The 20,112-nt window shown below is 55.9% G+C and overlaps 1 protein-coding gene across 1 annotated transcript; it reads left to right on the forward strand.

The window, feature by feature from the left end:
• The first annotated feature begins 752 nt into the window (after positions 1-752).
• On the forward strand, positions 753-7,389 carry HSD17B7 (hydroxysteroid 17-beta dehydrogenase 7). The gene is made up of 9 exons (XM_055815593.1): positions 753-838; positions 969-1,172; positions 1,267-1,359; positions 2,143-2,257; positions 2,753-2,947; positions 3,891-3,995; positions 5,032-5,088; positions 5,692-5,790; positions 6,202-7,389. The coding sequence occupies exons 1-9, from the start codon at positions 804-806 to the stop codon at positions 6,295-6,297; spliced, it is 999 nt and encodes a 332-aa protein (XP_055671568.1). The 5' UTR covers positions 753-803; the 3' UTR covers positions 6,298-7,389.
• Positions 7,390-20,112: the final 12,723 nt, after the last annotated feature.

Consider the following 20,112-nt stretch of genomic DNA (forward strand, 5'->3'; position numbering starts at 1 on the left):
CCTGGGCACCCTGCACTGGGTGCACATGGCCGTGGGCCATGGCTCAGGGAGGTGCTGGGGGCTGGCGTGTCCATCCTCTGCTCCAGCCATGACACCAGCCCACCAGGAGAAGGGTGGCAGCTGGCAGCTCTGGCAGGGTCTGGGCATCCAGACTTCTGCCACAGTAGCACCGGGAAACAGTGACCTGGTGGTGCTTCTGTTTGGCTGCAAAACGTCTCTCTGTGGCGAAGGATGGGAGGGCAGAGCGTGCCAGGGCTGCCTGCAGAAAGCCTGCCTGCTGCAGCGGTGGAGCACAATGGACTTGCCTTTGCCAGGCTGGCAAGGCAAGGCAGAGTGGCAAGGCAGGGGAAGGCAAGGCAAGCCAAAGCAGCAAGGCAAAGCAAGACAAAACAGTGAGGCAAGGCAAGGAAACGAGGCAAAGTATCGCGGCAAGGCATAACAAGGTGAGGCAAGGCAGCAAGGCACGGTATGACAGGGCAAGGCAAGCCTGGGCAACGCATGGCAAAGCAGCAAGGCGAGGAGAGCAGCTCGAAAGAGTAGGCGTGGCCTTCGCACCGAGGGCGTGGCCTCCACACAGGGGAGTGGCCGTCATGTGGGGCGTGGCCTCAACATGGGGGCGTGTCCAAGAGGGCGTGTCCCCTTGCGCCCCGCCCCCTCCGCTCGGCCCACCATCACGCCACCGGCGGCGCAGTCCCCGCCCCCTCCGCGCGCGGCGATTGGCGGGGGCAGCGGAGCGGGGCGGGGCGTCACCGCCGGGCGCCCTTATAGTGCGGGGGAGGGGCGGCGGTAGCGGTGGCAGCGTGATGGAGCGGGTGGTGCTGGTGACCGGTGCTAGCGGGTGGGGAACGGGAGCGCGAACGGGAGCGCGAACGGGAGGGGGAGGAGGGGGAACGGGAGCGCGAACGGGAGGGGGAGCGGGAACGGGAGCGGGCGCGGGTCAGCCGGCGGGTGACACGGTGCCGTTGCAGCGGCGTGGGGCTGGCGCTGTGCCGGCGGCTGCTGGAGGAGGATGGCCGCATCCACCTCTGCATCGCCTGCCGCAACGCCCAGAAGAGCGAAGCCACGCGGGACCTCATCCTGGACACCCACCCCGCCGCCCAGGTCTCCACCGTGGAGGTGGACCTGGGTAACCTGGCCTCTGTCCTGCGCGTCGCCCGTGAGCTGCGCTGCAGGTACGGGGCCCCCGTGCCGGGGTCCGTCCGTCCCCCTTCCCCCCCTCCGCCACCCCGCCGGGGCCCCCTCACCCCTGTGCTCTGCCCCACGCAGGTTCCAGCACCTGGACTTTGTCTACCTCAACGCTGGGATCATGCCCAACCCACACGTGAACTTCAAGGCGCTCTGGCACGGCCTGCTCACCGGGTAGGAGATGCCGGGGGGGGGCCGGCTGACAGCGGCCAGGGTGTGCCCCTGGGTCCCAGGCCAAAGACCCCATCACATCCCAGTGGGATGCGTGGCCTTGTGTGGGGTGGCCTTGGCAGCTGGGGTGTTGTGGGGCACCCGGGGCTGCTGCTGATCCCGGGTACCTAGAAGGTGATGCCAGGTACCGGGTGAACACCGCCGGCACGCTGCCGGGGGGGGGGGGGGAAGGCTGCTGCTGCTGGGTCTCCTTGCTGTTGTTTTGGTTCTGCTGTAGGTTTTTGTAGTTGTTTTCAGCTGTGGATTGCGTGTTTTGTGAAGCTAATGGTTGGTGTGGGTGTAAGTGCTGTGAGGCTGAGCATCTCCATCCTGTAAGCCCCGTGGGGATGTTGAGCGAGGGAGTGAAGGGGCTGGTGCTGAGTCCCATGCTGTTGTTGGGGTGCTGGCCAGAGGTGCTAGACTGCTTTCCTTACCTGAATTAGGGTTTAGTTCTATGCTGGAGCTTGATTTTTGTTACCTGAATATGAAATGGGAGAGTAAGACTTCTTTTTTTTTTTTCTTTAATGGTACTTTACTGTGGGGAAAGGAAGGGACAAGTCATCTCTGCTCAAGTCAGTACTGAGACGCTCACAAATAATGAGACTGGGATACTCTGATAACTTTTTTCCCGTCATTTTTTTCATGAATCCTTTGAAGGTGAAACTAGAGAGCCCATGTGGTGCCTGTGAGTTGGGGAGCAATAGGTGTCTCCTGACAGTGTTCCTAACTCCCATCCTTGGCTTTCAGGAGGGTGCTTCACATGCTGACCACTGCGGAAGGCATCATGACCCAGACAGACAGGCTGAACGGAGATGGACTTCAGGAGGTGTTTGCTACCAACCTTTTTGGACACTTTATCCTGGTGAGGCTGCGTGTGAGGGCCGAGGTGTGCCTGGTGTGGGTAGGGGTGGGTGCAGGCAGTACTGGTGAATTGGTTCTGGCTTACAGGTTTGGATGATGCTGCAGCCTGGCAGGTAACGAATGATAGGGCAAAGGCTCCATTTAAATAGCAATTGAAAGCAGCATTGAAAGGATTGATATAATTTTAAGGTTATTCTAGTTAGCTAGTGAATAGAGGTGAGCCATACCTAATTCTCTCTGTGTGTCCAAAGTGAATACTGAGGCTCGGCTGTGTTAAATCCTGAGGGCTCAGCTGAGCTGTGCAAGCGAATGGCAGCTGCTTCTAAATGTTCCTGGTGGACTTTGGGCCAAAGTCACACCTGAGCAGTGGCCACTGGCTTGTCTAGTGAAGACTGGCCAAGAAAGCTGACATAAGGTTGCAGCTTTTGGGAACTGTAAAGCTATACTGTAAAACTTGACAACTACTGTGTTAAGTAAGTTAAAAATTCTCTTGCAGGTTCGTCAACTTGAGTCTCTACTCTGCGGTAACGAAAAGCCCTCACGACTCATCTGGACCTCTTCCAGCAATGCCAGGGAGTCTGCCTTCAGCCTCTCTGACTATCAGCATGCCAAGGGGCAGGAATCATACAGTTCCTCCAAATATGCTACTGACCTGACAAGTGTGGTTTTGAACAGGAAATTTAATAAGCAGGTGATGATGGGGTTTGTATGTCTGAAGAAACCTAATGAGCTCCTACTATTTATAATTATCATTACATTGTTGTTGCCTAGTTGCATTCATTCATAGCAATCCTATATGTTCCTTAATGCACATGTAGATGCTAAACACGCCTGAGGTTGAACTGGTGGTGTGGGTGGTAGAGAATCTGCCAGAGAGATTGCTTCTGGGGTTCTTGTTGGAAAAACTTCTGAAAGAGAAGACTTTAAGAGCTGTCCCTGCCTTGCAAGCTCTAGCCGTCTCTTCAGACTAAAGAATTGGTCTTAAAGAGCAAAGAGCTGCGGCTCTTTTCAGGCGTACCTGCCTGTCAGAACAGGGCTGCACTGGCAGCTTTGCCTGCGAGCTCTTGAGGTGCAGGCTCTGCTGTCTCTCCTGATGGCTCCAACGCTGCTGTTCACATTTGTTATACGAAGATGTATGAGCAACTTGCCTTCCCTGTCACGGGGGACTGCCAGCCTTTGTTGGCAAGCTGCAGCCCTAGTCCAGTGATGGTGATTGCACTCTTTAGAAGTACTTCAGGAGAAAATGGCTTTGTCCTAGAAGGCTGAGCCCTTATCTCTTAAGTGCGAGGTAGCCTTTGACCTGAGTGGGCTGTAATTTATGGGATGACTGCTGGTGGTGCTGAGCCGCATGGAGGCTGCAACATGAGGTGATGTGTTGGGAGGCTGCGCCTTCTGTCTCGTGGGCTTGCAACAGGCACAGCTTTAACTTGACCATCTTCAACTTAAACTTCTCAGAAGTCCTGACATCTAATCACTCTCTAGCTCTGGTAACTTCAGAGAGGAGAATACCTACTGTTTACTAGTCCATACTCACCTTCATTTTCTTGCTGAGAAGTACTAAGACGGAAGGATTATGATCCGTTTTTAAACTGACTGTTGTGTATTTGCACACTGACTCGGTTTCTCCTCTGCAGGGTCTGTATTCCAGTGTTGTTTGTCCTGGTCTCGTTATGTCTAACATGACCTACAGAATTTTGCCAGTTTTCCTGTGGAAGCTGCTGATGCCCATCATGTGGCTGGTAAGTGGATCTCCTGGCTGGTTTTGGGTTGAGGTAGCTCTGCTGTGATACACTTCACCGCAAGTGATGCGCAGCGTGCTTCTGGCTCCTTGCCACCTGTGCTGCTATACACTTCTGTTGGATGGAGCAGGCTGGCCCCTCTGCAAACCTTCCCATTGCCACCTTGGCGCCCTGATTTCCAAGCTGAGTTCAGAGGTCTGGCGCTGGGCAGCACTGTGCACAGAGCCGGGGTTCTGCCCTTTGGTCACAGCAGTGTTTGTAAAGGCTCGCCTTGGAAGGGTAGCCAGCCTGCTGAGGGCCTGTGAGGCACCATCGCTTTGGTGGCAGCAGAGCCGAGGACAAAACTTGGCCCCTGTGCTTTGAAATGCTGTTTGTTTCTAGAACAGACTCTGTATCTTTCAGTGTTCTCCTTTCCATCCGTCCAGAAGGCCATGTCTCCTGCTGTCTTCTTTCCCTCCCTCTGGAAGCCAAAGCCTCCTGCACTCTATTGCCTCTTCCCCAAAACTTTCCTTGTCTTTATTCCTCTGGGCTCTAGCTTTTTACATTCGCTACGGTTCTGCCCCTGAAGGCTGTCTGCTGTAAGCTTTGGTGCTCTTGCTGCAAGATTGGCCTTTCCCCTTAAGCTGCCCCAGTTGGCAGCAGCTGATCCTGGTGGATCACGTTTCTCCTAGCAGGGGAGAGGCAATGCCTTCTCGGTTGTCCTGGGTGCTGGCAGCACTGCAGATCCTCTCTGCCTCCTGCCCTACGTGTGCTTGAGGCCGTTCAGGGAGAGGTGCCCACAAGGCATATGTGTGGCCCGTTGCCTCTTGCTTTGGGGGTGAGTGTGGCACAGGGCTTCCCGATCTGCTGGGTGGCTCCAGAAGATAGTTTGTGGTGATAAAGGGATGCTTTAGTCGTAAGCACACAGTGTTACCTGAGTCAGCTTTGAGAAGCCTTTCTACCTCTAGTAAATTATCTGGCGTGGCTGGGCTGCAGGGGGCTTGCCAAAGAACCCATGGGCCACAATACAGATTCTGTCATTACTTTTCCCCCTCAGATCCGATTTTTTGCCAAAACTTACACTCTGACACCGTATAATGGAGCAGAAGCTCATGTAAGTAGTTCACAAAAATTGATTTTAATATTCCCTCCTCCTGGGTAGCCCTTCCAGGGTCTGCTGGCTTGAGCAAAGAGCCTCTGGCAAGGCTGGTGGGTGGGTGCTGTGTTTCAGCCCTCAGCAGTGTACAGCGGGGGGGCTGGGGGCCCAGCTGTGAGCGAGGTTGATCCACCAGCTGATGCTTTATGACCTTCATCAGGTACCCATAAAATAAACTGTTTTGGAGAAAAACCTATTCCTTCTATCTCAGTGCGGGGAAGGCTGCTCTCCCTGTTGGCAGCCCAGCAGCCGTAGACGTGCTGGCATGGGGGTGGAGGTGGGTGGTGCAGGGCGCAGTGTGTCTCAAGCACAGCAGCGACCCAACTTAGCCACGTTAGTGGTTCAGCACTGGGACACAAGCCTGGGGTACTGTTGGCTCAGACAGGTCACAGCTGAGGGGAGCCAGCTCAGAACTTTTTCTCTAGATACCGGGTCTTCCCCTGCTCGATGGAAGCCCCTGTGGCGTGTTCTGCTGCATCCATGGGCAGCTGGGTTGCTGGCCGCAGGCTTGGCTGGGGCAGTGTGCACCAGACTCAGACACGCTTCTGCTGTCCTTCCTAGGTGTGGCTGTTCAAACAGAAGCCGGAGCACCTGGATGCACTTGTCAAGTACCACAGCTGTACTTCTGGACTGGGGAAGAACTACGTGGAACCCAGAAAGGTAAATGGCAGTCTCCTGCTGCAGGGGACTTGGCTAGGGGTCTTGCCATCTCCCTTGCATGGAAGGGTTGGTGCCAAGGGTGTCCTGTGGCTGGAGTGGAAACAAGAGGCCTGTTGAATGCTGAGCAGCAAGGAGGGATCTGACATTATCTGTGAGGTTTCCTAGAGTGACTTGGTTCAGGCTGGAGTCTGGAAGGCGGTGGAGGTGATGGTTAAAACAGGGTGAGTGCCTAGTGGTGCTTCCCCAAAATACATTCTGGCTTGTGCCCTGGTGACAGATGTCTCTGCTTCCCTCTCTGTGACCACAGAAGCTCTGGAGATGCACCCTGCCTGTCCCCAGAGCTGCCCTCAGCATCTCTGCTGGCTGCCACCTGAGTGGTGGTCTCACACTGCTGTTCTTACTGTCTTCCAGATTGATGTGGATGAGGACACTGCTGAGAAACTTTACCAAAAGCTGTTGGAGCTGGAGAGGGAGACTCTGGAGAGATACAGTGATCTCCTAGATTAAGTACAGCCAGTGTCAGTGGGATCAACAGTCTCGTATTCAGTAACGTGGGCTTTCTTCATTCTGGTGCTACTTATGTTGCCTGCTGTTCTGCAGGCACGTGGCTTTGGACCCCGTCTTCTCAACAGAAGGTGAACAGTTCCTGAAAATGGAAATGTGAAAACTGAAGAGAAATACTTAGTCTTTTTGGTATAGGATTTTTTTCTGGCATAAACAGGAGACCTAGAGTAGGTGGAGACTGTTTTAACACAGTTGCAATGCGGCGTCTTGCAAAAGCATGACCGAACTGTGCGCAGTTCGGGAACAGCCCCAAAACATGTGGTTTAAATCTGGCTTAGCGCAGGAAAGGCAACAGTCTGGGGTGCTTCCCTGTGTCTTGGCTCTACCAGTCTTTCTAGATGGCTCGAACACATTACCTGTGGTGGATCCTGAAGTACTTGAAGGCTCGATCTTCAGCAGAGCTACTCTTACACTTGTGCACCAAAGCTGGGGACAGCTTGCCGGACGTGCTCAACAAGGTTGAACCTTACTGGAAGCCAGGCTTTGCACAGCGTCTGAGGCCAAGCTCCTGAAGGGCTGGCCTGAGAAGCGCACCCCCTGCCCCAGCTGTGGGGACAGATGTCTTGCTGGGTATGGGGCCATAAAGGTTCTAACCACGACTGGCTGGAAAGACTGAAGCTGTTGCTGTTAACCTGGGCTCAGGGCTAGTCTGCGCTGTTTTTAGCAAGAGTGAGAGGTTACCGTGTCATTTTATCTATTTAATTCTCTTTTTACATAAATCTACTGTACAGAGTAATCTTCCTGTTGTCTGTCTGGGGAGCTTCACCAGGTACCTGGTGTACTTCAAATGCTGCAATGAATAAATGACTGGAACTGACTTGTCCTTGCCGCAGTGGTGGTTTTACTCCAAGAGCCAGCCGCTTTTGACTCAGAGGGCTGGAAGGGAGGCTGGTTTATTGCCTTGCACAATGAGCCCGTGCATACCTGGGGAGTGCGGGGTCTCTTCTCTCCTGCTGCAGGCGAGCTGTTAACTACCTCTTTGGGCTTACTTCTCATTCCTACTAGTTAATAAAAGACATGAGTGGCTTCTGAAGACTTCGCTGTGGTTTTGTGTGTTGAGCACCTGTGGGGTTTAAAAGATTATTTCCCAGCCTTAGGCACTTGGGAGACAGACGTCTCTGGTGCTTGCTCACCCTGTTGTGTCATGTAATTACTGATTTAATGCTCCCTCATAAGGGAGGATTACAGTGTGCCCAGGCGCTTCCATGGGCGCTGGCGAGGGCCAGGTGAGGTTAGGAGGGAGGCTGTGCTGCTCAGCCCTGTGCCGCCTGGGCCAAGGTGGAGATGACCTGTGCTCTGGAGCTGTGGCTGCGCCCGTAAGGAGGGGCCGGCTGTGGGGTCCGTGTAGGAAACTGCAGAAGCACAGAGCTGGCAGAAGCTCATCATTGAGTTGGCTCGTATGGATACAGATTTAAAGAATCTTACTTTTTTCTTAATTTTTTTTTTTTTAACTCCTTCCCTCCATCGGCTGTTCTTGAGCACCCCTGCGAAGTATGGGGTACTGCTAGCATGGTGGTGTCTGTAGTAGGAAATAGTTCAGTTCTGAGTTTGGGCTGAGCAGCACCTCTCAGCTCAGCCCTCATGTGAGGCTACCTGAGCTCCCAGCACCGGTGTGGGGGGGAGCACGGTCTGTTTTGGCCTGACATCCGAACAGAGTGAGAGGTTGGCCATTGTGGAGTGATGCTTCCCTCGGCTATGGCTGTACCTGTTCAGAGTTGTGAAGCAGCTTGGGGTGTGCTCACGTGGACTTTTACATAAATGCGATAGTGTCTGTCCCAGCACCACATCTGGGTGCTGTGGCTTTGTTCAGTTGCATCCTGAAACCCCTGGGGCTAGAGGCCCCCCCCTTTTTGGGTGCCTTTCCTTCTCCATGGGGAAGGAGTCAGTGGCTGCCTGTCCCTTCAACTTGGTGTGCTTGATCCTCACAGCATCTTACAGCAGTATTTGGATCCTTGTTCTGGAGACTAATTAAGCAGGTCTTCTTGATTGGTTTTAAATTAGCATCCTGAACTTTGCTGTGCTCTGCCCTGGGCTGTAGCAAGTATCCCTCACTGCCTCCACCTTTAGGATTCCCCACCTTATCCCTGCTCTCACTGTTCTGATACTGCTCCTGCCTCATTTTCTTTCCAGGGTGAGATAAACAAAATAGCAAACATTACTCAAAACGGTCTGATGCAACGTTTCACGAAGCACGTGCAGGTTACCAGGTGATGGGAAGGACAGGGTGCTTACGCTAAGCTGATCCCTGCACTGCCTGCCTGCTGGCTCTGCGGCTGTGGCAGCCTGAGGGTTAGAATGCGGCAAGGTCTGGAGATGCTGGATGAGGTAGCTCCGAGTAAGCTAGTATAGTTAGGAAAAATAAGTGTGTTCTGGTACATGTGGTTTTGGTTTTGTTTCTTTTTCTAGAGCCTGGAATAAAGCGACAAATTTCTAGGGTGGGCAGGGATCGATGACCACAGGTAGGACCTTTGAGGTGTTTTTCTCAATTGTGTGCCTGTGGGCTGAAGTTGGGCATTTATCGGGGAAGTTGTGCCTGATGGGATGGGGCGAGTGCTTTTTGCCTGTGGAGCATGTAGGGGCTGGTGAGTGGAGGGGGCATGTGATACACCACCACTACTTTTGAGCTCTCCATAATGTTGGTGTCAAGTAGAGCTATGAACAGGTTTCTGGTCTCATCTTAGAAGCACTCTGTAGCTCTCACTTGAGGATTTGGGGTTCAGGGTTAGAGAAAATGTGTAATTCTGTCCCTTTGTGTCTGAGCTTAGCCTGCTGCGTAGTTTAGTTTCACTTGAGCTGCTGTGGAGGCACCTGGTATGCTGCATTGTTACATCCTGGGAGATGCAAGCATGGGATTCAGGAGTTGCAGAGCATCTGCTGCGGCATGTAGTTCTGGTTGGGGTGGATGCAGAGTGGCCTCTGGAGGTCTCTAGCTCAGCCTCCTGCTCAGAGTTACGTGAAGAAGAAACAAGAAGTGCTAAAGCACAAGCTGAGCCTCTCTGGAGAGATGGGACAGCCTGAAAAGATGGGACAAAGCTTGCGGTTTCCCATGCGTTGGGTGCTGCATGGAGCTGGAGATGCACAGTCATCCCAGGTGTCTCCAGAAGACTGGTCTTCAGTTGGAGGAGGTGCTTTAGTGGCCTACAGAACTTGTCACAGCACCCCACTGCTCCATAGGCATTTCTGCCTGCTTTTGTGACCCCAGGCATTATTGTCCATGTCCTTCCGTTGAAGGAAACCTGGCTGTGCTCAGCCTCACCTTCTGCTTCTCTCCTCCATGTTGTGAGAAGCTGGACATCTCTGCAACCAAAAGATGGGACTGTTCTGTGGGATGGGAACTGTAACCACTTCTGAAGCTTCATTTTTCATCCTGACACCACAGGTAGACCTGGTGCCTTGAAATGTAGACTGCCCAAAGGACAGCAGGTGGCTTGCTGTTTGTTGCTTTCTGTGAACTTTGCCGGCTGAACCTGGCCCAAGGGGTGCTATGCCACCTGTTTGGCTGCCCACCACGCAGGTGACCATGGACAGAGCTGGCTAAATGCTCTCGAGCTGCCAGGCTGCAGGGAAGAATGGCTCCTCGCGCCCTGCTCTTGGCTAACAGATGCTGATGCATGGAGCTTAATCCCCCAGCCTAATCCCTTTTGGCCGGCAGGCACATCCAGGCATGAAAGCAGTAATGGAGAAACAGCAACTGGGTCAAGGAGAGCAGGCAGGTACGCACATTCCGTCAACCTCTTCCCAATGCGCTCCTGTCCCCTTGCCTTCACTTGCCAAGGGAGCAGAGACACCACTGATGCCATTGCATGAGTCGGACGCCTCTGTTGAGGTCATGCACACGGAGTTGTTGAGCGCTTTGTGCAATGAAAACAGGTCCTGCCCAGAGCATGTGGCCCCGTGGTGGAGCTGGGGGTGATGCAGGGCGGTGAGAAATGCCAGGCGTGGGATGGGGGAAGAGCCTGCAGTGGCAGCTCTGAGTCAGTGCTAAGACAGGAGCCTTCTGTTTGTGGTCCTCAGATACGGAGCTTTCCAGAGAAGTTCCAGGGCAGGTCTTGAGCCTGAACACACGTTGCGGTTGCTCTATGACGTTCCTGCGCAATCAGGCTGTGCAATCTAATATCTAACCATCATACCTCATCCCGAGTCACCAGTTTCTTATCTTCATAGGCAAACGTGTCGCCTTGCTTCAAACACAGGGCAAGTCCTCCATCGCTTTACAGCTCAGCTGGCTTTCAGCTATGTAGGGCACTGATAACAGGAGCGTGGGTAGGAACTGCAGGCCAGCTGTGGCCCAGGGAGGAGAAAGCTTGAGATCGGCGTGGTAGGGCTGAAATCCCCACAGCTGGGTGGCATTTGCCTCTCCAGGAGGGGAAGGCAACAGGATTAAAGGAAACAAGGACCAGGATGTGCCCTGTAAACAGAGGTGGATGTAAGACAGCCAGTTTGTTTCCAAACACCCAGGGGGTCACCTTCAAATGGCAATTTTGATGTTGACAGTGTTTGGAGGGGAGTTGCTCTGAGGGCGGGGGAGGGAGAGACATAGCTCTGAAGAGCTGGGTGAGAAACAGGGAGCAGAAACCCCTCTGGAGCGCTGCAGGAGCATGGTGGGTCTGTCTGGCAGGGGGCAGCCAAGAGGGACATGGATCCCGGTGGGTTTTGCTGAGAATGGGCAGATTGTAGAACCCCACAACGTTTGTGGCTGGGAGGGAGAGCTCGCACCTCCAGCCAGCCCCACTCCAAGCAGATGGCCTCGTGGCTGGCCCAGGCGGCTCAGGAAAATGTCCAGGTGAGTTTTGAAGTCTCAAGGGATGAAGACCCCACAGCTCCCCCGAGCTCTGTCCCGGGGCTGCTTCCCCACCCCACCCCACTCTGCAGCTTCCCAGGGGAGAGGAAGGCTGAATTGCTTGAAGGGTGAGATGTCGGAGGCTTGGGGCAGGCATGTGCCACACAGCCAAGGAAATGGGAAAGTCCATAGAGAGCCAAGTCTGCCTGCAGGGTCAGGGAGGCTTTCCAGTGTTTCTTTGCAAGACATGGAGCTGTGCCCGGAGGAGAAACCAGGAGTTTAGGAACAGTGTATGCGAAAAACTGGAATGAGTAATAAATCCTTTATCTAGCTCATCAACAGATGCTCCTGGGTAAGAGCAGAGCTTGGAGAGGCTACAGTGCTGTAATTAACGTTTTTGGCATTGGTGCTCAGTGAGAGGAGTCTAGGAAGGCTGCTTGGCCAGAAACGCTCTTGCAGATGCAAGGTTTTACTTCAAACCAAAGTGCTAGCAGGGCAGGTGGGTGAATGACCAGGGCTGGATGACTTTCATCTTGAGGCAAGGTAGCTGAACTGATCACTGTGCATTCATTTCTCCCTTAAAATTGCCTCAAGCAAAGCAAACAGGAGGAGGGTGGCTGGATACTCCGCCTGGGGTCAAGCTGTGCAAGGTCTTGCTGAGAGGTGGCACTGATGCTAAACGCTTATATAAGATCCTCCGCTTATATAGGATCCTCCTTCCCAATCGAGAAGCTACTAAAGACAAAGACGACCGCAGGGTGCAGCGGGGAGGCACAGCTCCAGTCTTGCCCTGCTCCTTTTTTTCTGTCTGTCTCAGCAGAAGCTCTGGTCAGTTCCGTTTAGTTCAGCACATGCCTGCCTGCAGGAATCACGTCCCCTGGAAGAAGCTGCGTCAGCTCCTCCAGGGCAGGGGCAGTGGGGGAACCTGGCAGTCTGGCAGAGTGGAGGCAGTGGGGTGTTCAGGGCTCCCTCCGGGGCTGGCTGCATGGGGACAGCCCCCGTAACCCAACTTTGGTGCCATGATGTGAGACGGCGTGTTGTGCCACCCGCCGCTGAGCACAGTCCCACCCTCAAGGGACAGCACCAACATTGGGGCAGGGGATCCAGCCAGTCTCTACAAGTGGCTGTGTGGGACAGGGCTGAGAGGACAGCCATGCTTTTGAGCATCAAATTCAGTTGCAGAGACCTAGGCATGCTCGCCCGCAGCTCAGGTACTCCTGAGATTCACCTCTGAAGTAGCTCCATGAGTCACTGTGGCCTGCGCCTCTTTGGGAGGCATAAGGCGGGTGCAGCAATATCTTATGTCCTTGTGATCTGAATAGATGGTGGCTCATCCATGGTGAGCCAGCAAAAGCCGGACCTGCTGAGATGGTTTGGGTACGTCATTTCCAAGCAGCGGCACGTGGAGGCTGCAGGGATGCTGCTCGGCACCTGTCAGCCTCATGGAGCCCAGGGACATGTGCTGCTTAGCCTCCAGGCACTGGGGATTTATTAATGATCTTAAAATGCAGTGGCACCACTCAGGAGCAGAGCAGAGCCTCACACTGCCTACCCATGCTCTGCCTGTCAGCAGCTGCCACAGCTCGGGGGTCAGGCGAGCTGCATCACATCCCTGCCTTGAATTCCCTGGATATCTTTCAGCAGGTCATGGCTTCCTTGGCCTTGAGCAGCTCTTGGGCTGACTCAGGGTCTCCCTGCTGTGCCCAGCAGCTCCCCGTGCCATACTAGGCATTCTTGTCTGGAGAGGAATGTGTTGACACCTGGGGCTGGGCTGCATGGGTGGGAGCAGGCAGAACATGCTGGGGGGGGCCACCTGGGTCTGTGGCACAGCAGAGGTGTCGCAGAACAGAAAGGGTTGGAGGCCAGCTGTGAGGATGGCTCCACCTCTGGGCTAGCTGCCAGGCAGCGGCAGAGGCTGAGGTCCATGGAGTTAGGGAGAGGAGGCTGTAGCGTGCACATGGCCTTGTGTTTAGTTGGGAAGGGAACGTCAGATCTAAGGCCAGAGAAGCTGGATGGGTGGGAGCAACTGGTAGTTTGGGCATTTCTCTGCGTACAGGCAGCGTGATGTCTCCAGATGGTTTATTCTAGACTTACTGGAGTGTTGATGACCGGAGGTCCCTTGTTGAGGATGTCCTTCTTGGAGCAGGACTAGCACCCGCACTAATAATCCACCCCTCTGTCCCCTGCAGGGCCCCACGGTGCTTATCATGTCCTTGGGCTCTCCTGCTCTCCTTTCATGCCCTGAGTCACGAGGCTTTTGCATCCAGGGCCTTGCAGCTCACACCTGAGGTAAGAGATGCATCCTCACACCCAAACACCTCCTGTGGGGTGAGCACTCTCCAAGGGGGAAGATGTGCCAGGGCAGCGTAGCCCCCGGGGTGCTTAGCCGCGGGGACCCCTGTGGCAGGGCTCCTTGCTCTGCATGGGATGGGTGTGTTGGCAGCTGCCTTGTCACATGGTGGGCCTTTTGGAGACCCCTCTGCCATTTGCGGTGGGACCAGAAGTCAACAGAGGTCCCCCTGGCTGGGGGGAGGCCCGGCCAGTCACATGAGTAGCACTCAGTTTGGCTCCCACAGCAGACACCGGGAATGGATTTTACCTTTCTGAAATCCAGCCCTTGGGCTGGTGAACCACCTGGCAGGCAGCTCTCGTGGGATGCCAGAGACCTGCCTCAGCACCGTGGGCATCAGTGGCTTCCTCCCACCCACGTGGTGATGGCCCTTGGCGCTTCCTTCACCAACAAAGCCCTTGGCAAGTTTGGTGGCTCGCGTCGGGGCTGTTGGGGTCCCGGGCATGGCATTTAATGAGAAGGGACCGTGAGTGTGGGAAAGCTCCTGCAGGTGATGTCACTCCTCGGTGTGCACAGTTGTCCTCTGACCGCAGAGGCTGAAAGCCAGGTCCAGCCTCTGCTTTCCTTTCTTTCCCCAAATGTGAGGACAATGCTGTTGGGATGTAGAGCCATAGTGTTGGAGAGGTTATAGGGGAAAAGGGTGAGCACACAGTCTGGGTGGTGGGATTAGAAGCTGATGGTGTCTTCCCAAATATCCCTTGGTTCCCCCATGAGCCTTCAGGATCCTCAGTGAGGCGTGGACACCGAGCGCAGCAGAGTGAGCTGCTGCTGCTATCCCAGGGCAAAGAGGGAGCACATTGGGACAGGTTTGGTGATGGTGGGGCTGGTTCCATCTCCAGATGTCCTGCCAGGGGCATCTCACCAGCAGGTGCTGCTGGCACATGGTGCTGTGTCCCAGAGTGACCTGCCCTGGCGCATCCACCTGTTCAGTCACCGGCCCTGAGTGCTGCAGATTGGGTTGATACTTGCTGCTCACTGCCTGACTAGCTGAACTTAGTAATTAGTTACAGCTTGACCTGCCAATACTCCTTGTGACCCAGACCTCTGACAGGGAGAGGTCATGTCTTTATCAGCCCTTGCTAATCCCCATTTTCTCCCCACCTTTTCCTCTTAACTGTGCCCACGTGTCCCTCTCTGAGGTGCTCAGCAGTGACGCAGCTGCTGCAGGACAAAGGTTGGCCTTTGTGGTGTTTAGCAGGGCACCGGTATGTGAGCTGTGGGTCCAGCCACAGTGTCCTGGACACCACAAAGCCAACGGGCAGCTCACATACCCATGTGTGTACGAGTGTTGATGGAGCAGCCACGGCAGCGTGTGGGTGTGCTGGAAGCGTGCTGATGCGGCAGGGCATTGGCATTGACTACGTGGCCTCAAAACCCAGGGATGGTCTTGCACAGCCCCACGCAGTGGAGAGGGCACATTGTGCTACTGTGATGTGCGTGCTCGAGGGTATTTGTATTTTGAAACATAGCAAGGTGGAACCTTGCCTTGATCACAGGGGCTCAGCCAGGTTTAATTACAGCGTGCAGTGGGGCCGGGTACAAACAACTGGCATCTCAGGGAAGCAGGATGTGTATAGCTGCATCCCTGCACCGGGGAAGGCGACGGTGGGTATGAGCTGGAGGTCAGGGGTGAGGACACTCCCTCCCATTACCCTCTGGCTTTTTTTGTCACCTTTGGTGCTGCTCAAAGCTGGGTTCCTAGCCAGACCTGTTTTCCTGGCCATGCCAATTGTGGGGTAACCACAGAGCAGAAGTTTCCATGGATGAAGAGCAGGGCTGCAAGGGTCTCCAAGGCTACCCTGGGAGCTGTGCTGCCTGCAGCCCGCAGGTACCGGTGCCGGCACAGGGCAGGCACCCTCGTGTGCAGGAAGGCCCAGGCGAGTCCAAAAAGCCTCTGACACTGACGGTGTCAGACAGGCCCCAGAGTCTTGCACTGCTTGGTGAGCGGGAATAGGAAGCCATGAATTTCAGCATAATATGGTTTTAAGGCAGAACTTTTATGAAGTCCCACTTTTCTCATATTACAGTAAGCTGTCCTGAGCTTTGTACTTGGTGCCTGTGCCACTCAGCTTGGTGCAAGTTATCCTAAATCCAGCTTTCGGCTGCTCTCATAAGCTCTTACCAGCTCAAACAGACCTGCCTGGGAAGCCTGAGGCTCATCCCAGCCAGCTACCCCTTCTGACACAGCGCAACTCTCCTGGCCTGGCCCAGGTGTGAGAAAACACTATTTTAAAGTTGTTGTTGTTGTTGTTATTATTATTAGCATATTTTTAAATACATCTCCTATTCTGGCTTGGACAGACCTCCTCTGTCTGCCCAGGGCTTGCTGAAGGAGGGATGCTGAAAGGTCAGGCTCGATGCAGTCGTGCCTCCCGCAGGTGACATGGCTTGGACAGCCTCCCAAAGGCTGGCTGCTGGGCCGTGTGCCTGTTGACCCAGGTCTTGTTTGACTTGCAGGCATAAACACAGGTGTCACCACCGAGGTCTGTAGGGAAACCTCTCAAATTGCTGTGCAACTCAGGGCCATGTGATGGGCTTTCCTGTCTAGTCAATTTGCTTATGGAGATGGATTTCCTCCTTCAGCAGATGAAGGTAGGAGGGAGCTTCCCTCCCCCTGGGCACCTGCAGCAAAGCTGTGTGGTGGAGCTGATGCCTGAGAGACTGCTTGCTGCAGCTCCTCGCCAGGCTGCGTGTTCTCCTGCCATCCAGCCCTGTGCTGTCCCCAAGTGAGTGGCATCTGTTGAGTCCACCTCTCACTTCACATGCTCAGCTATCTCTCCGCTGGCCCTTGGCAGCTACAGAAGCATTGCCTGTTGGCAGCAGGCACTGAGCTGCAGAGCCCAGGGCCATGGTGGCATGTCCCACCAGCCTCTCTGTATGTGACCTCTGGAAGGCACAGCTGGACTAGCTAGTGTCTGGCAAAATCCAGCCTGGGAATGCTGACAAGGAGACCTACCTCCTGCAACATCAACAGGATGTGGTGCTGGCACCTGGGGCCACGGGACCAAAAGCCACAGGAGCTGAGGCCACAGGGAGGTGCTGGGAAGAGCAACAGCACGCACAAGGAGCGTGCGGGGATCAGCCACAGCCTCTAGCTCACCTTGCTCACCTCTGGGCCACACAACAAGGAAGATGACGTGCACCACTGGCGATGCTAAGCATCACTCAGATTTTGGCCCTAAGTGAGCTGGGGTGTGTGCTCTGCAGGTGTGTGTCCTTCTCGCCCCCGCCATCAATACCAGCCTGGCAGGAGTGGCTGACACAACAGAGGGTCAGGCTGCCATCCAGAGACAGGCGGGAGAAATGGGCTGACAGGGACCTCATGCAGTTCGGTGCAAAGGCCTGTGCTTGGGGAGGAACAGCCCCCCCCCCCCCCCCTGCCCCATCCCCACATGCTGGGGGCCACCCAGTTGGAGAGAAGCCCGTCGGAAAAGGCCCCGAGGGTGCTGGTGGGCACCAAGCTGCAGCTGAGCTAGCACCCTGCCTCTGCGGTGATGAGTGGTGTCTGGGGGTGCCATGGGGGAGTGCTGTCGGAAGTTGAGGGAGGGGATCCTTCCCTCCTGCTCAGCACCGGGGTGCTGTGTCCAGTTCTGGGCTGCCCAGTACAAGAGAGACATGGGTGTACTGGAGAGGGTCCAGCGAAGGGCCACGAAGCTGATGGAGGGACCGGAGCATCCCTCCTGCCAGGACAAGCTGAGCCAGTTGGGCTGCTCAGCCTGCAGAAGGCCCGGGGGGGGGGGTGGGGGGGTGGGGGGGGTGGCTCGGGCAGGCAGCGCTGCCCCCTGCCCCCAGCAGGGAGCATTTTAATTGCAAAGAATTTTACCGAGCGACAGCCCCGAGGACCCGGGCCGGGCCGTGCGGCGGTGCCACGCGGGGGTGCTGCGGCCCCGCGCAGCGGGATGCGGCCGGCGGCGGGCACGGACCGGCAGCGCCGGGACCGCCCGCCTCGGTACCGGGCATCCCGGGCAGGGGGCATCCCGGGACACCGGGCATCCCGAGCACCGGGCATCCCGGGGCACCCAGCATCCCGGGCAGTGGGCATCCAGGGCAGCGGGCATCCCGGGGCAGCAGGCATCCTGGGAAGCAGGCATCCCGTGGCACCCGGCATCCCAGGGTACTGGGCATCCAGGTCAGCAGGCATCCCGGAGCACCAGGCATCCCGGGGACTAGGCATCCCAGGGCAGCGTGCATCCTGAGGCAGCAGGCATCCCAGGGTACCAGGCAACCCAGGGTACTGGGCATCGTGGGCAACAAGGCAGTGGACATCCTGGGGTACCGGGTATCCCAGGGCAGCAGGCATCCCTGGGCAACAGGCATCCCAGGGCACCGGTCATTGCAGGGCAGCAGTGCCCGGGCAGCCATTCCAGTGCTGAGGATGGCAGCGGTTGGGTGCTCTGCCACTGTATGTGCTGTCTCCCTCCGTCCTGCCAAGCTCAGCATCCCCTTGCATCAAAATTAATAGCTCATGATGGCACTAGCGTCGGGGTCAGCCCAGATCTTAAGCTTCCCACCATCATATGACCTGACTTGACCCACAGTGTCACAGTCTCCCTGTTGCTGATGCCTCTCACAAAGTGCTGCCCAGACCTCATGGGGGAGGCAGGGAGGTAGAAGGTGCCCAAGGACATGCTTTCCAGGGGGGGAGTTGGAGCTGGGGGCAGGTTTTTTGCACTCACAGCTTCAGACACAGAGATGCTGTGTTGCTTGTCATGGGGCTGTTAGATTCCCTTTTTCCCAGAGCTGGCGATGTCCTCACTTGTGGCACTTGAAGAGCACCATGTGCCTGCTTCTTTGGGCAAAGCCCAGCTTTGCACAAGACCAGTCACATGGGATGGGGTCAGGCATGGGGACACTGGGGCCCCCTGCTTGGGCCAAGGTTTGGGCCAGTCTTCTTCAGCAAGACCGAAAAGCCAGAGCGACACTTGCTTGCTCCACTGTCCTCCTCTGTTTGTGGGTTTGTCTTGCTCTTGTCTTGAAGGGGGAATGCTCAGCCTTTCCAGATGATCACGGTGGATCCAAAGTGCCTGTCACTGTGTCCTCTTGTCCCCAAAGGACCAGCTGAAACTTGCCTTAAGCCAAGTTAAATACCACCAGAAAGGCTTTCTTCCCCTCAACAAAGGATGTCAGTAATATGTGAAATCCTTCCTTTTCGTTTTGAAATACTGTGGTCGATTTGTTTTCCTTCTTTTCCCAGCCTTTGGAAGTGACTTAGGAAAAGGCTTAAAGAGTTTTAGGTGCTGTTTGCCATGGGACCTCTCGGGGCTGCTCTCAGCTGCCAGCCCGGACAGTGATGTGACTGTCTGGGGGTCTGGCGCCCTGAGCCAGCTGGGGACCCCGGAGCTGGGGGCTCAGGGAGCCCCTGTCTCGCAGCCCCAGGGCAGCCTGTGCTGACAGATGGAGCAGCTGCCCCCAAGGAAGCTCGGCTGCTGTCAGCACGGAGCAATGGAAACAGAAGTGAAGGAGCTGATGCCCAAGGGATGTTTCATCCTTGAGAGAGGTTGGTGGGGGGAGGCTTTTAGGAATGACTTCCCCCTCCTACTGCTCTCCAGATACCCAAAGGCTGGATGTCCTTGTCCTCCCATTCTCCCTGGCTGCTTGCCCTTCCGCTCTGTTCTGCTCAGCCTTGCTGCAGGGATCTGTGCATCCCTTCCCCCTTCTCCACAAGCTTCACTTCCCAGGGAGGCTGGAGGAGAGGGAGGCACAGCACCATGCCACACAAAGCCTGCGGTCCTGGCCCTGGAGTCAGCAGCTTCTGCTGGCCTCAGTGCCACAGCCGCTTCCTCTCTCACGGTAGATGTTTTCCTTGTGTCTGCCAGCTCCATCCCTGCAGACTGTCCCTGGGAGAGAGTGATATGGGATGGGAGAGCTGGAGCCCCCCCAGTCCCAGGGCTGCAGGCACAGCTTTTGGGTGGTTTTGGGATGCCTGTGCATTAAGGTCTGGGGGTGCTTCGCTTGTGCACAGCCATGCTTCAGCGAGCGTTGGTGTGGCCTCCTGTGCCACCCACTGTGCCTGAGGCTTCTCCCTCCGACCTGGGGGCAGGTTTGGAGGAAAACGTGAACCTGTGTCACACCTGGGCGCGCAGTGCTGGCGTGTCTTTGATTGCCATAGGTGCGTTTGTAAGAGTATCTCATGTCGCTTCATGTGTCAGCGAGGCCTGTTGTAGACACCTACATGGCGGAGGATGCTGTGCCCATGCTTCCCCCGGGAACAGCACGTCCAGGACGTTTCCCTTTGGCAAGAGGTGCAGAAGGATGCGGGGCTGCCAGAGCACGGCTGCTTCCCGATGGCGTCAGCTGGGATTTGAGTGAGTGCATGGAGGTCTGCGCTCATGGCTGGGAGCCTGGCTTCTGAGACACGAACTGCGGCATGTTCCCAGCGCACGCCGGGTTAATGGAGAGCCACAGGCGCTGTGTGCCACGCCGTGCCGTGCCATGCCATGCCGTGCTTTGACATGCCTTGCTGTGCCATGCCATCGAGGCATGTGACCCCAAGCACATGGAGGAGGGAGCCAGGCTTCGGCAGGGGATGGACAGGAGCCGGGCGGGCTGCGGTGCCTTTCCACCCCGCAGCAGCCCGGGGCGAGCCGCAGGGATGCGCAGGCCGGCTCGCTGCGGTGCGCCCGCTCCG

The sequence above is a fragment of the Falco peregrinus genome, chromosome 10 (genome assembly GCF_023634155.1).
Source record: "Falco peregrinus isolate bFalPer1 chromosome 10, bFalPer1.pri, whole genome shotgun sequence".
NCBI classification, from domain to species: domain Eukaryota; kingdom Metazoa; phylum Chordata; class Aves; order Falconiformes; family Falconidae; genus Falco; species Falco peregrinus.